The 14,714-nt window shown below is 36.8% G+C and overlaps 2 protein-coding genes across 3 annotated transcripts in view; one reads left to right on the top strand and one right to left on the bottom strand.

Moving 5' to 3' along the window:
- Window positions 1-888: 888 nt before the first annotated feature.
- PSMD10 (proteasome 26S subunit, non-ATPase 10) lies at window positions 889-10,950 on the bottom strand. Of its 2 annotated transcripts, none has more exons than XM_045817591.1 (5): window positions 10,775-10,950; window positions 8,558-8,656; window positions 7,506-7,652; window positions 7,245-7,411; window positions 889-2,515 (listed from the first exon to the last, which is right to left on the bottom strand). In XM_045817591.1, exons 1-5 carry the CDS (start codon window positions 10,886-10,888, stop codon window positions 2,362-2,364), a joined length of 681 nt encoding a protein of 226 aa, XP_045673547.1. In that variant the 5' UTR covers window positions 10,889-10,950; the 3' UTR covers window positions 889-2,361. The 2 variants fall into 2 exon arrangements, with proteins under 2 accessions (XP_045673547.1, XP_045673545.1); XM_045817589.1 differs by having other exon boundaries at window positions 2,382-2,515; window positions 7,324-7,411; window positions 10,775-10,941.
- Window positions 10,951-11,079: 129 nt separating this feature from the next.
- ATG4A (autophagy related 4A cysteine peptidase) overlaps window positions 11,080-14,714 on the top strand; it is a 57,067-nt gene continuing 53,432 nt past the window's right edge. Inside the window, exon 1 of the mRNA XM_045817588.1 lies at window positions 11,080-11,191. Coding sequence (XP_045673544.1) covers window positions 11,182-11,191 — 10 coding nt within the window. The 5' untranslated portion in view covers window positions 11,080-11,181. The remainder of the gene's footprint in view (window positions 11,192-14,714) is intronic.

Here is a 14,714-nt window from a genome sequence, read left to right as displayed (position 1 = left end):
TGGCCTCTGGGAAAACTTCAAATGTTCCAACATTTGCTCACAGGTGTGCAAGGAAAAGAAGAAAAAGAACAAGAAACTGGAAATCTATTTGAAAAAATAATGAAAGAAAACTTCTGTAACCCGGTGAGGGAAATAGACATGCAAGTCCAGGAAGCACAGAGTTGTAAACAACATGGATGCAAAGAGGCCCACTCCAAGACACATCATAATTAAAATGCCAACGGTTAAAGAATCTTAAAAGCAGCAAAAGCAGTGAGTTACCCACAGGGCAGTCCCCATAAGACTGTCAGCGATTTCTGAAAAGAAACTTTGCAGGCTAGAAGGGACTGGCAAGAAGTATTCAAAGTCATGAAAAGCAGGGGTCTACAGCCAATATTGCTCTACCCAGCAAAGCTACCATTTAGAATCAAAGGGCAGATAAAGAGCTTCCCAAACAAGAAAAAACTAAAGTAGAGTTTATCACCACCAAATGATTATTATATGAAATGATAAAGGGACTTAAGAAAAGATCAAAACTATGAATAAAATGGCAATAAATACATACCTGTCAACAACTGAATCTAAAAAACAAATTAAGCAAATAAGAGACAGAATCATGGACAGGGAGAGCTTTCTGATGGTTGCCAGATGGGAGGGGGTATAGGGGAATGGGTGAACAGTTGAGGGGATTAAGTACAAATAGGTAGTTACAGAACAGCCATGGGAATGTAAAGCCTGGTATAGGAAATGTGGTAGCCAAAGAATGTATATGAATGACCCACTGACATGAATAATGGTGTGGGTATTGCCAGATGGAGTGGAGGGTGCTGACTGCAGAGGGGCAAATGGGAAAAAATTGGGACAACTATAATAGTATAATTAATAAAGTAAAAATAAATTAAACAATTGGTCAGTAATACCATGTTTATTGCTTATTAAAGAACTAGGATGAGTTTTCTTTTACTTCATACAGTGAATTCAGTTATTTATGAAGAGTAAACTCTTTCAATCCTAACAGGCTGTATTATGTACAACTTCAATCATGCTAAAAAATATTGGGAAGAAATTATTTCCTTTATGAACAAATCTATCCCTGGCATTCAATAAACACAGTTTAGTTCTATTAAGAAGATGCTTCTTCCCTGATTAATATTTGTAAAGATCAGCACTCAAAATATTTATGTAGAAAGGGTTTGCAAATCCACATTTTGTGTTTATAAAACTCATTTTAGCTGCTGGTCATTAAGTCTCTGATCCTAAATTAATGTTAAGTTGTGGGTTGACTTACTTCAAGCATTATTTGCAGTATAAAATTCAAATTAAAAAATAATATGAAGAGTTACTTGGAGGTCATTAGATTTTATGATTAGTAATCTTTTAAGACTATTTCTCTAAAATGAGATCAAGTTTACACTTATTAATTTCCTTTGGCTCCACACTTAATTAGCAATTCATAAGATTACTACTTTTAAAGAATTTTAGCTTCCGTTCAAGCTTTATGAATTTTGTTGGCTTTAGAACTTCCAAAAACTGACAAGTATCTTTATGAAGGACTGTGAGGCTTTAGTGGGCATTTAACTGATTTGAAAGAAACACTGGCAGATTCATTCTCTCAGCATTTTGTTTTTTTAGTTTCTGAAATACAAATCAAAGTACATTTTTGTAACATAGCATGTTAACAAGATTTATATTCTTTTTAATACAGGATAACAATATAGGTACTTTAAAACTTCCTTTTTAAAAACAACACTTTTTATGGAGGGAAATAGCACATTAAAAAGATACATGGGCACATAAGCTATAATTGGTCACTATTTTAGTGGTTTTGAATGCCAAACTCGGAATAGCAGACTTTCCAACTGAAAGTATGGTCCTCTAAAATATGTAAGTATTCTTCCTATAACAAAAATAAATTAAATGTACTGTTGAAAAAACAGAAATTTTTGGTGTAGGCCTGAGTGAGCTTGAAAAACGAGTTAGGATGTGTTTCAATTGTATAGAAGCAACATTCTAGAATCCACCTAAAAACATTTGGTAGAACAACTGGCCAGAGGCTATGGGGTTGTTTTGACTCAGAGAAGGACACAGGGTGCATGGGAGAGTGATGAAGTCTCACAATAACCACAGAGTCACTTATTCAAAATTAACCAAAATTCTATATACAACAGTAGTAGAACAATCTCAACATTATTCAATGCCTGGAAAGCAAATTGTAAGCTTAGAACAAACATCTCAGCAGAAACAATAGCCAAAGTGTTTATAATACTTTGAAGGTGAAAAAACCTTCATATTACTAGATGATGTCTTATGCACAAGTATATTTGTTTCCAGGACACTGAGGACAACCACAAAACATATGAAGTAAAAATAAATCCAAGCTGCTTAACCTTCCACCATTCCCTTGAGTGCTAAACCCAGACCACCTTTGGCCACTTGCAGGGGTGTCTTTTCTTCTTTATTCTCAATGTAAATACTTGCTCCTTGGGACACCAACAGTTTTGCTTCTTCCACTCTCTCCTCATCACAGGCTAAGTGTCTGAAATTGAGAAACAAAGACCAATAAATCACTACTACTTCTACATAATGGCTAAGATTTCCTGATAGGTACTCTAAAGAGCATATTATTAGGTAGTGTAATATTGGAAAGTTATTTAATCAGGAAAGGAAAATCAATTTGCATGGGGAGCAGTGTTTATAAGCTAAAATTCAGTGAAATAGCCTTATAACATCAGATAATAAATCATAATCTAGTCCTACCATAATAAAAGAAGGAATCTAAATGCCAGCCTAATTTCTGGGCAAGATGGCAGAATAAGTAAGTAAACACGGCTTGCCTCCTCCCACAACTACATCAGAATTACAACTAAAGTAAAGAACAGCCATCACTCATAACTGTCAGAAATCAAGTTGAATGGAAGTCTGACAACTATGGAATTAAAGGAACCACATCCATCCAGACTGGTATGAGGGATGCAGATGTGGAATGGGCTCTACCATATCCACATGCGGTGGATAAAAATTTGGGAGGGCTTTCTCTAAAGCAAGACATCCCAGCTCCACATCAGGCCCTCCAGCCCAGGTTTGCAGTGCCAGAAAGGTAGGTCCCCACAACTTCAGGCTGCAAAAACCAGTGGAGATTGAGTTGGTGGAAGAAATTTTTGGAGTCCCAAGCATTTCCTCTTATGGAACTCATACATGGAGTATTCTACTCAGACTCACTCCTTCTGAGCTTTAGCACTGGGGTAGCAGCTTAAAAGGCACCAGTGGAATACAGGGACGAACTGAAGTGTCTGGCATCAAAGCAAGAGCTGGGGAATAGCTTTCTCCCAGAGAGAAATGTGGGAAGAGGCCATGTTCCCTTTTTGAACCCTCACCCCACACAGCCACAGGGCAGGCAGCTGCTACATCTGAGACTCTATCAACCTGGTTAACACTGTGTGTTCCACCTTGGAGATACCCCAAAGCTCTGTCCCACTCAACTTACAGGCCCACCCAAGCTGCTTTTCCATAAGAATGGCTGGTCTTGGCTCATGCTTCACAACTTCCTTAAATCCTCTCAAACCAGCAACAGCCAGCCTCAGTGAGGCCCCAGCCCCTATACCTCTCATGAAGTGGCCCCAAGCACAGCACTAGCAGCAGCCAGTCTATATTGATAGCTTGGCTTCACCTGGGAATCTCCAAACCTAGCACAAGTAGCAGCTATCTCAGATTGCTCTATAACTTAGGCAGGGTAGCCCCAGACAATACACAGGGGGGAGCTGACCTTGGCCTGTACCACCCGGGGAAATCCCAAGGTCTGAGCATCCAGGGGACAGCAGCAGACCACATTGGAGCAACATCACCCTGCCCTTGCACAGTTGATCCTCCATGGAGGGCAGAGGTTGGTGGTCAGTGGTCACAGCCAATCCTTGCATATACCCTGGCCTGGGTAAATCCCTCCCCCTGACCTGCCAATAGGAACCAAAGCTCAACTATAAGAGGAGGATAGACTCAGACCACATGAAGGGCACACCTTGAATACCCAGCTTGGATGATATGGGCAGCTGTGCCACTGGATCTCACAGGACACAAAATACATTAGGCTGTGCTACCAAAGCGGGGAGTCATAGCTGGTCTACCTAATACATAGAAACAAGCACAGGGAGGCTGGCAAAATGAGGAGACAAGAAACAAGGCCCAAATGAAACAAGAGATCAATAATCCAGAAATAGAGAAAAACAAAATGGAGATAAGCAATCTATCAGATGCTGAGTTCAAAACAGTGGTTATGAGGATGCTCAAGGAACTTAGGACCTCAACAGCATAAAAAAATCCAGATAGAAACAAAGGATACACTAACTGAAATAAAGAACAATTTGCAGGGAAACAAGTGTAGAGTGAATGAAGCCAAGAATCAAAGCAATGGTTTGGAACATAAAGAAGAAAAAAAAAAAACAATCAATCAGAATAATAGGAAAAAGAATGCAAAAAACAAGGATAGTGTCCATGGCCTCTGGGAAAACTTCAACTGTTCCAACATTCACATCATAGGGGTGTCAGAAGGAGAAGAGAAAGAGCAAGAAATTGGAAATCTATTTGAAAAAATTAATGAAAGAAAACCTCTGTAACTCAGCGAAGGAAATAGACATGCAAGTCCTGGAAGCACAGAGAGTCCCAATTATGATGCATGCAAAGAGGCCCACTCCAAGACACATCATAATTAAAATGCCAACGGTTAAAGAGAGAATCTTAAAAGCAGCAAAAGAAGTGAGTTACCTACAGGGCAGTCCCCATAAGATTGTCAGCTGATTTCTAAAAAGAAATTTTGCAGGCTAGAAGGGACTGGCAAGAAATATTCAAAGTCATGAAAATCAGGGGCCTACAGCCAACATTGCTCTACCCAGCAAAGCTATCATTTGGAATTGAAGGGCAGATAAAGAGCTTCCCAGACAAGAAAAAACTAAAGGAGTTTGTCATTACCAAACGATTATTATATGAAATGATAAAGGGACTTAAGATCAAAACTATGAATAATAAAATGGCAATAAATACATACCTGTCAATAATTGAATCTAAAAAATAAACTAAGCAAACAAGAATAGAGACAGAATCATGGACAGGGAGAGCTTTTTGATGGTTGCCAGATGGGAGGGGGTATAGGGGAATGGGTGAGGTGAGGGGATTAAGAAGTACAAATAGGTAGTTACAGAATAGCCATGGGGATGTAAAGTACAGTATAGGAAATGGAGTAGCCAAAGAACTTATATGCATGGCCCATGGACATGAACACTGGTGGGGGGATTGCCTGAGGGAGGGGTTGCTGGATGGAGGGGAGCAAGGGGATAACACTGGGACAAATGTAATACAATAAACAATAAGATGTAATTTAAAAAAAATAAATCCCAAACTAAGAAAAAAATTCCTTGTTATTGAGGTTAGCAGTAATTTAAACCAAACACATGCAATCATTTCAAGTTTAAATTTAGAAAAGCCCCTATTTATAATTTGCTAATAGGAATTTGTGTGGTTTATATTTTAAAAGTAGTGTAAAATATTTTATCTCATTTGATTCTTATATCCACCTTGTAAGTTAATGAGGTATTTCTACCACCATTTTATAGTTGAAATTGTGACAGATATTAAAGTTCTTGCCTCTGATAACATGACTGAGCAACAACTGAGGGGAGAATCTTGTTGGGCACTTACAGTTTGTGAGGCAGAGTATTAGACACTTAACATGTTATTTTATTTCTATCTCACAACAATCTACTGAGGAAAAATTATTATTCTCATATTACAGATTAGTAAATTAAAACTCAGGAAGATTAAGTAACTACTCCAAGTTACGTAAGTATTTAATATAGTTGGTAAGTGGCTGAGTTTGTAAATCCTAGGCTCTTCCAAGACCCTATACTGCCCAACATCTAGATTTCTCCAGGCCACCTTCTTTCTTGTTTTGGAAAAACGAGTAATATGCAAATCTTTCTAAACAGAGTCACTCAGAACTACAGAAAAGATTTTTAAAACTAAGAGTTAAGAAAACAATATTTTTTAAAAAGCTGGTTTAACGTCAAATTAGAAAATATTGAATCTCACTTTGGACCAAAAAGCAGAATCAGAATATCTGGCTCAAAAAGAGTCACCATTCAATAAAGAAAAATGGCCAAGTACTATAAGAAAAATATCAAGGTAGATGATGGCTTCAGGCCATACACATAAATCAGTTCCAAATGGATTTCAGTTAAATGAAAAACAGTAACAATAACTCTCAACTAAAACCCATGCTACAATAAAATAAAGGTGAATATTTAACTAATTTCAGGGTGAGGAAATCTTTCTAGTCATAAGAGAAAATCAATAGGTTTGACTTGTGTTATTTAAAAAAGTCATGAACAACATGAAAAAACAAACTGGAAAAATATTTTCAGCTAACATGGCAGAAGATTAATATTTTTGCTCTCAAGTCACAGGTGCTTAAAAATCAATAAAAATAAATTAATTCATGAAAAGGAAATAAAAAAGAAAACAGAAAGGTACAGTTGTAGGCATTAAAAATGTTTAGGTTCACTGATAATAAAAAATGTATATTACAACTATGAAATACCATTTTGCATACAAAAAAAGGATATTTTCAGTGTTGGTGAGGGGCTAATAGGCACTCTCAAACTGCCGTTGGGAGGGCATAATGATACTCCCTTCTGGGAGTAATTTGGCAACATATACCAATAGCTTTAAAATGTGTGTTATTTGTTTACCCAATCTGAACTAAGGTAATAATCAGCAATATGGCCAAAAATTTTTGTTGAAAGTTGGTCAATGTAGCATTATTTATAATAGTGGGAAATTAAAAAAAAACAAATATATAGTAACAGAGGAACAATAAATTATGGAATATCCATAAAATGGAATTGTATATAGCCATTCAAAAATGTTTTAAAAATACTTCATAACATTTGACAATTCTCATGATATTTAATGAGGTGAAAAGAACAACATATAAAACTACATATACAGTATGATCCCAGTTTTACAAAAAAAAAGTAAAATATGCAGTTACACATAAAAGACTGGGAGAAAATTCATAAAAATATTATCAGTGGTTGATTCTGGGTGGCAAGATGATAGGCATTTAAAATTTTTGTCTTTATACTTTTGTGTACTTTCAAAAGTATACATATACATGTATTACCTTTATAAGCAGAATAATAAAAGGAAATGATGTGTAAGAATAAGTGTAAGAGGGCTAATGTCAGATAGAATACAAATGACTGCTACTTGTCACTTACAGAGGAGTGTTACCCTCAGTGTCTTGGATGTTTGTGGATGCTTTGTAGTACAGAAGAATATGAATCATCTTCAAGTTACCCTTGGCTGCGGCCCGGTGCATTGCTGTAGCCTCATAATGGTCCTTAGCATCTGGATTAGCCCCACCTTCTAGTAACATGACAGCAATCTGGAAGGATGGAGAAGAAAACCATGCCAAGATCTATTTGTGTTTGCATACAGGTTTAGAATTCACAAGGAGTCACCTAGGAATAAAACCCTACCTCATGCCTGTTTTTGGAAGCTGCATAATGTAGGGGAGTACAGCCATTTTGATTAACAGCATTCACTTGAGCACCTCTTCCCAGAAGGGCTTTTACAATCTCATCCCGGCCAGCAGAAGCAGCAATATGAAGAGGAGACCAACCCGCCTGCAAAAGAGTGGGGCAGTACACAAACCAGGGGGCAAAGGCACCGAGATTAATAGAGATTAATAGTAACATTTACGCAGGGTTTACAAAGAACTGTTTGTGATCTTAAAAAAGACAACATTCTTTCTTTTCCCCTCATTAAGCACTACAGAAAATTCAGAAAGCAGATGTATACCAAAGAAAAGAAAAACCACTCATAATCCCATAACACAGAGGCAATGATACTTAAGTGTAATTCAAATGTGTTTTCTAATGTGTGATCCCAATGTGATTGGGATCAGAGGATATAAAGTTCTGTGAGTTGCACTTTCCACAATTTCCACTTATCATTTTGTTGTGAGAATTTTTCTGTCATTTTTTAGAATCATAACTTTGCTGGTGCATATTATTTTATCATATGGATATACTCACTGCATCCAACCGTTCCTTCACTGAATTGTTTTTATTCCTTTACTAATTAAGTATTACTTCAGTGAGCATCCTTGAAAAAGAATCTTTGTCAAAAAAAAAAGTTTTCATCCTTATTCTTCACAATTCTTATCCTAATATAGCCAAACCATTACAATAATTTATATAACAAAGAAGATATCTAGGCCCTCATAATTTTGGCAATATTTACCAAAAACAAATTTCCAACATAAAAGAACAGGTCTATAGTCTGTGAAAAGGACATTGTAATAAGCCTTGCTCTGCATATTTACCTTAAATTATAGGGTATTAGTGGCAAAACTAATATTTTAAAATAATACAACCATTAGTTCTGTACTTGGTCACCGGGGCCATACTGTAATTTCCTAGTAATAAAGGTTACAATTTTGTTTGTAAGCTTAATACTCAGGCTTCAGTAAACAGCAGTATGAAGTTTACAGATAACTGAGAATTGATCAATTCTTCCTAGTACTCACATCATCTTTATCATTCACTGGCACACCAAGTTGCAGCAAGAATTCAACAATCTCTGTATGTCCAGCTGAGCATGCCCAATGCAATGCAGTTCTGCTGTCCTACATAGGAAAGAGAGAAACAATTAGATCAACATTTTTGAAGAGAAATAGAACAACTAAGGTAAGAAAGCAGAAAAAAATAAGATGGGGGCCAGCAAACCTGTAATTTGGAAACAAGAAATGGGGAGCACTGGATCCTCAGGTAGGTGACCTTAAACCATATTATTACTAATATAAGAGAGACCAAGGTTTTAGTAATATGGGGATAATACATTGATGAATATAAGTAACTCTGGACAGAATACAGCCATGAAAGCAGTAGAGTAAGAAACTGATTTGAATGCTTTGGCAGAAATAGAGCTTTAGCTGCTTATAATTGCATTATTTCTCTACTTTTATGTCAGGCACTGTGCTAGTTTTACATGTGCCTCATTTAATCCCCAGTACAGTGGATATTATCCCCATTTTACAGATGAGTAAACTAAGACCCCTCAGGGTAAGCAACTTGTCCAAGGTCACACAGCTATTAAATGGTGAGGCTGGGACATAAATTTCTGTTTCAATTCTCTAGAAAGACCAAATGTATCTTATGGGGAAAAATGTTAATAAAACTAGTTGAAATTATCTGTATATCCTTTTAAAATACATACCACATACAGAACTAGAGAGCCATATTACTTTTTAAAAAAATAATAAGCTGTATTTCTTAGCCCCATGTAAAAGAAAATGGTATTTTAAACTTTATGTCAAGAAATTTCAAAACATATAAAAATAGAGGGAATATAATAGAAACCCATATGCCATATTTGCTTCATCAAATTTTTCCTTGCTTAAGTTTTTAAAAACAAACCCTAAATATTATGACTTTTCATCCCTAAATATTTCAGTATCTAAAAAACAAGAGCACTTTTCTACATAGTGCTGAAACCATTATTACACCTATTAAATTTAACATTAACTCTAAAAAAAAATAAATTAACACTAACTTTTATAACATCTAATACCCAGAATTCCACAATTGTCTTTTCACAGTTGGTTTATTTCAATCAGGATCCATACAAGGCCCACAAGTTGCATTCCGTTATGTTTCTTAAGTCTCTTGGCCTTGAATAGCTTCCCTCTTTTTACGCCATTGAGTTGATGAAGAGTGGTTGAAATTATCATTTGATCATAATTTAACATCCTTAAGTTAAGTATTAAATATTACTAGACCATAATGAAGATAAATTAGGCACAGCTAAAGCCATTTTCAGGTTAAGCAATAAAGGAAAGTTCCAGGAAAAAACGTCTCCTGATTTCTAATTCTCTTTCCAAAGACACAAAATGGAGATCTCTAATTATGTGACACTGTATCGCTATTGCTTATTAGCACGGTGCCTGTCAAATAGGAGGCAATCTATAAATACTTGGTGGCTTACTAAGGGCACCATGAATCTTCTTAGAAACCGAGAGTGAAAGCACGAGAGTCCTTTGAGCAGGAGGGCAGAAAAAAACTCTTCCCAAAGTCCAATGACATTTGTTCTGCCTCTGCGTATATAATGCCCTTTCATCCTCCAAGAAAATTCCACTTATCCTGAAAGGTCTAACTTCCTTCGCACAGCCTTTTCAATAAAATTCCGCTTTTCTAAGGGAGATTAAAGCAGGTCCTCCCTTTATATGTTCTGAAAGCACCACGTAAACTTCTTTCCTGAATTTCACAATTTGTGATCGAATATATGATTTGGGTTTACTTTATGCATATCCGCTTTTTCCACTCGACCGTCTCCCCAACTCCTAGCAAGCTGCCTGGCCCAGACGAGGCGTTCAGTTACACGTGTTTCACTGAATAAAATCACTTGTAAAAGACACACATATAAAAAAAAAGCTTTCCTCCTCAGGGACAGCTCAAAAATGGGGCATTTCTGGGAAACGCAGCAATCTACAATACCCAAAATTCAGCTAGCTAAGTACTAGGCAAACAAATCAAAACAAAACAAAACAACAACAACAACAAAAACAAAACTCAGGTTTGCAGGACTAGCTCCGACCGTCCCATTCTGTATCCTGAGGGGTGAGGCTGAAGCGACAGGGGCGGGGATCTGGCCCTCAGGGAACAGGCCTTTGCTGGGGCCGTACCAGGCAGTCACGTTTGTGTACGTCACCGCTGCCGCCTGAGGAAAGGCCCCAGCGTTGCTTTACCTGGTCAGTTCTAGTAGCCAGGGATTTATCGCCCAGGATCTCCTTTTTCAACTCCTCCAGCTTTCCGCTGTAGGCCAGATTGCAGACCATCAGGTTAGACACAAACCCTTCCATTTCGCTTTCCCAGAATCTCCGTGCAGCTAGACCAACGACCTCCCGTAGCCGGCTCCAACTGCCAATCAAAAGAACCAAAGGAGTTTCACCAATCACCGACCTTCCTCGTTCCATTGCTCCTTTCCCCAGTGCAGGGCGCGTCTGGGAGTTGCAGTTTGAGCTCAGTTTCCGGCGGCGCCTCTGTGGCTCTCATTGATTCTGCCCCTAGCAGCGCGGAACTACAAGTTCCAGAGTACCTCGCGGCCACCGTTGTCTAAGGCCGAGTGGAATTGGCCCAGGATGACAGCTGGAGAATGGAGTCAGGTACTGAGATCAGCTTCGTGTGGAACCGGGGTGGGTGGTCGCTGTGGGGCCTTGAGTTGGCCTTGTGAACCGGTTGCGGAATCATGGCAAGAGAGTTATGGGAGCCTAAAGGTCCTGTCCCACGGGGGTTCTGACCTGCAGGCGGAAGGGACAACAGTAGGACTTGGGTACTATCCACTGAGCTCTTCTTACTGGTGGCTGTGGCAACCCTCCCCCTCCTTACCGCCAGCACAAGAGTGGAAAGAAGTAGGGATAAACTATTCTGACATCTCGGCAGAAAAGCATCAGAACAGAATTGTGTCACAGCAGTGACAGCATATGGCACCATAGTAAGGTGATGTGCTAGGGTGATGCCAAAGGCAGAGTGTAATGCCATAGGAGTCCTCCGTGAGTTCGTAGCCTGGTGACACAAGTTGATGTGGGTCATCTTGATACAGTGGTATTGTGTTAGCCCTTTAATATTGCGGTAATAACGATGATATCTAGGCTTTGCTGGAACTATTAAGCTCATAGTATTTCTGTTTAAGGAAATCCCAAATAGTGCCATAACTGAAGAGATGCAAAGCTTATCCTTTATAGGACATATCCAGAAGGACAGCATGCCAAAATTAGGTAATGATAAGAATACAGTCCGGAGAGAACTATGTTATATATATATATACATATATATACATATATATATGTATATATATATATATATGTATGTATATATATGTATATATATGTGTGTGTGTATATATATATACATATACATATATATATATATATCATTATGGTGTTGAATAGGGCTTGGCAAACTTTCTGTAAACATTTTAGGCTTTGTGGACAAAAAGGCAAAATCCTGAATAATTTGTAGGTGCTTATATAACAAGAGAAAAATTTCAACAAATGTTTATTGATGAATTTCAAAATATAATAATAACAACAGTAGAGTGTTTTTGGTAATACAGGACTAATAGTGTGAATAATGGAATTCTTTTGGGGGGCTAACATTTTGTTTAATTGGGGCTTACAGTCAGTGTTCTGTATTATCAAAATTGTTCCAAATATTTATCTGTTAATGCTGATTTGTAATGACATCTTAACTATTTCATTTTGTAAATGCCTTTTTACATAGACAGGGATTGCCACATACAGATATGAATCCTATACCATATTGTTAATTTTTAAAATAGATTTTTATTTCAGAATAACTTTAGATTTGTAGAAAAGTTGTAAAGATAGTGCGGAGTTCCTGTTTACTTCTCACCCAGTTTTCCCTACTGTGCTTTTCCTATTTTAACAGATTTATTGAGATATATTTTATATATCATAAAATTCATCCATTTCAAGTGTATAATTAAATGATTTTTAGTAACTTTACTGAGTGGTTCAGCCATCACTATAATCAGTTTCAGAACATTTTCACCTCCCCCAATAAGGTCCCTCATGCTCATTTATAACTAATCCTCATTCCCATGCCCAGCCCCAGGTAACCACTAATCTACTTTCTGCCTCTATGAATTTGCCTATTCTGGACATTTCATCTAAATGAAATCATACAACATGTGGTCTTTTTGTGTAGCTTCCTTCAATTAGCATGGTATTTTTGATACTTCGTTGCTTTTTATTGCAAATAACATTCCATTTTAGGGATATAATACATTTTGTCTGTTTACTCAGTCACTAGTAGGTAGGCATCCGGCTTGTTTCCAGTTTTTGGCTCTAGTGAATAATGCTTGCATTCATGTGCAAGTCTTTGTGTGGACAAGTTTTCATTTCTCTTTGATGTATGCTTAAGGCTGGAGTTACTGAATCATGTGGCAAATTGATATTTAACTTTTTAAGAAACTGCAAAACTGTTTTCCAAAATGGCACCACGATTTTTTATCTACCCCAGCAAAGTATGAGGGTGTCTGTTTCTCCAAATACTCAACAACATTTCTTATCATCTGTCTTTTTATTATAGCCATTATAAATGTTATGAAATGATATCTTATTGTGGTTATAATTTGTATTTCTTTAATGACTAATGATAGTGAGCATCTTTTGTGTGCTTATTAGTCATTAGTATGTCCTCTTCAGTGCAGGATCTGTTTATATATATTTTCTATTTTTAAATTGAGTTGTTGTCTTTATTGTCTTTTTATTGTTGAGCTATAAGAATTATTTATGTATTCTGGATACATGTCCCTGTCATATATATGAAATGTGGCTATTTTCTCCCAGTGGGTTGCTTGTCTTTTCATTTTCTTAGTGGTATCTTTTGAAGTGCAAGAGCTTTGAATTTCAATGGGGCCCAATTTTATAATTTTTTGTTCTATGAACCATGATTTTGGTATATACTTTTTACAGGTGTGCAATTTAATGATTATTAGAATATTTTAGAGTTGTGTCACCATTACCACAATATTATTTAAAACATTTCCATCACCCCAGAAGGAAACCTCATGCCTGTTTTCAGTCACTTCCTGTTTCCACTCCCAACCCTAGGCAACCACTCTTCTATCTTCTGTCTCTATGGGTTTTCATTTTTCTTAGCTTTAAGATAAATGGAATGATACAATATGTGCTCTTTTGTGTCTGGCTTCTTTCAATTAGTGTATTGTGTTGAAGTTTATCCAAAATTTAGTATATATCAATACTTTGTTACCTTTTATGGCTGAACATTATTCCATTGTGTAGCTATACGACATTTTATTTATCCATTCATCAGTTGATGCACATTTGGGTGGTTTCTACTTTTTATTTATTATGAATAATGCTGGTGTAAACCTTCATGTACAAGTTTTTGTCAGACATATGTTTTCATTTCTCTTGATACATATCTAGAAGTGGAATTGCTTGACCATATAGCAACTCTGTGTTTAACTCTGTGAGGAACTGCCAGATTCCTTACCAAAGAGACTATACCATTCTCCCCTCCCACCAGCCATGTATGAGGGTTTGAATTTCTCTACATCTCTACCAACACTTATTAATGTTTATCTTTTTAGTTGTAGCCATTTTAGTGGGTGTGAAGTGATATCTCATTTTTGTTTTGTTGCTTTGACTTGTGACAACATAGGAAGTGTATAAAGCATGTTGTCATAACTTGTGATTCAACCAATGTTAGTTGTTGAAATCTCTTCCCATTGTATACATTTCACATGTAAGTGCTATTTTGACTTGTAATTTTAGGTTGAATTAATTAAAAAACATTATCAAGTCTGCAGCAAAAGCTAATTTTCAGGGCCACTCAGTGTTTGAGGGCAGTTCTAACAATTTAAAAGTGTAAAAGTCATTCCTACCTTACTTACCATACAAAATACTCCACAAAACCAAAATGGACTTAATTTGACCTGTCAGATGTAGTTTGCTGATGATTGGTGTAGACAAAAGTGTCCTGTTTGTAGAAGGTGTTCAATAAATATTTATCCAGTTGATTATAGAAGTACAGCAGGCTTGTTATGTAGTAGTCACAAAGGATTGTGTTTAGTAGCATTTCACCATACTTTTATGTGAAGAAATTGGATTTGATTATTAGAAATAGCTGGAAAAAACA

The sequence above is a fragment of the Phyllostomus hastatus genome, unplaced genomic scaffold (assembly GCF_019186645.2).
Source record: "Phyllostomus hastatus isolate PE091 unplaced genomic scaffold, TTU_PhHast_1.1 phas_scaffold_28, whole genome shotgun sequence".
NCBI lineage: Eukaryota > Metazoa > Chordata > Mammalia > Chiroptera > Phyllostomidae > Phyllostomus > Phyllostomus hastatus.
The sequence above is the reverse complement of the archived record's forward strand: the minus strand, read 5'-3'. Positions and strand labels throughout refer to the sequence as shown.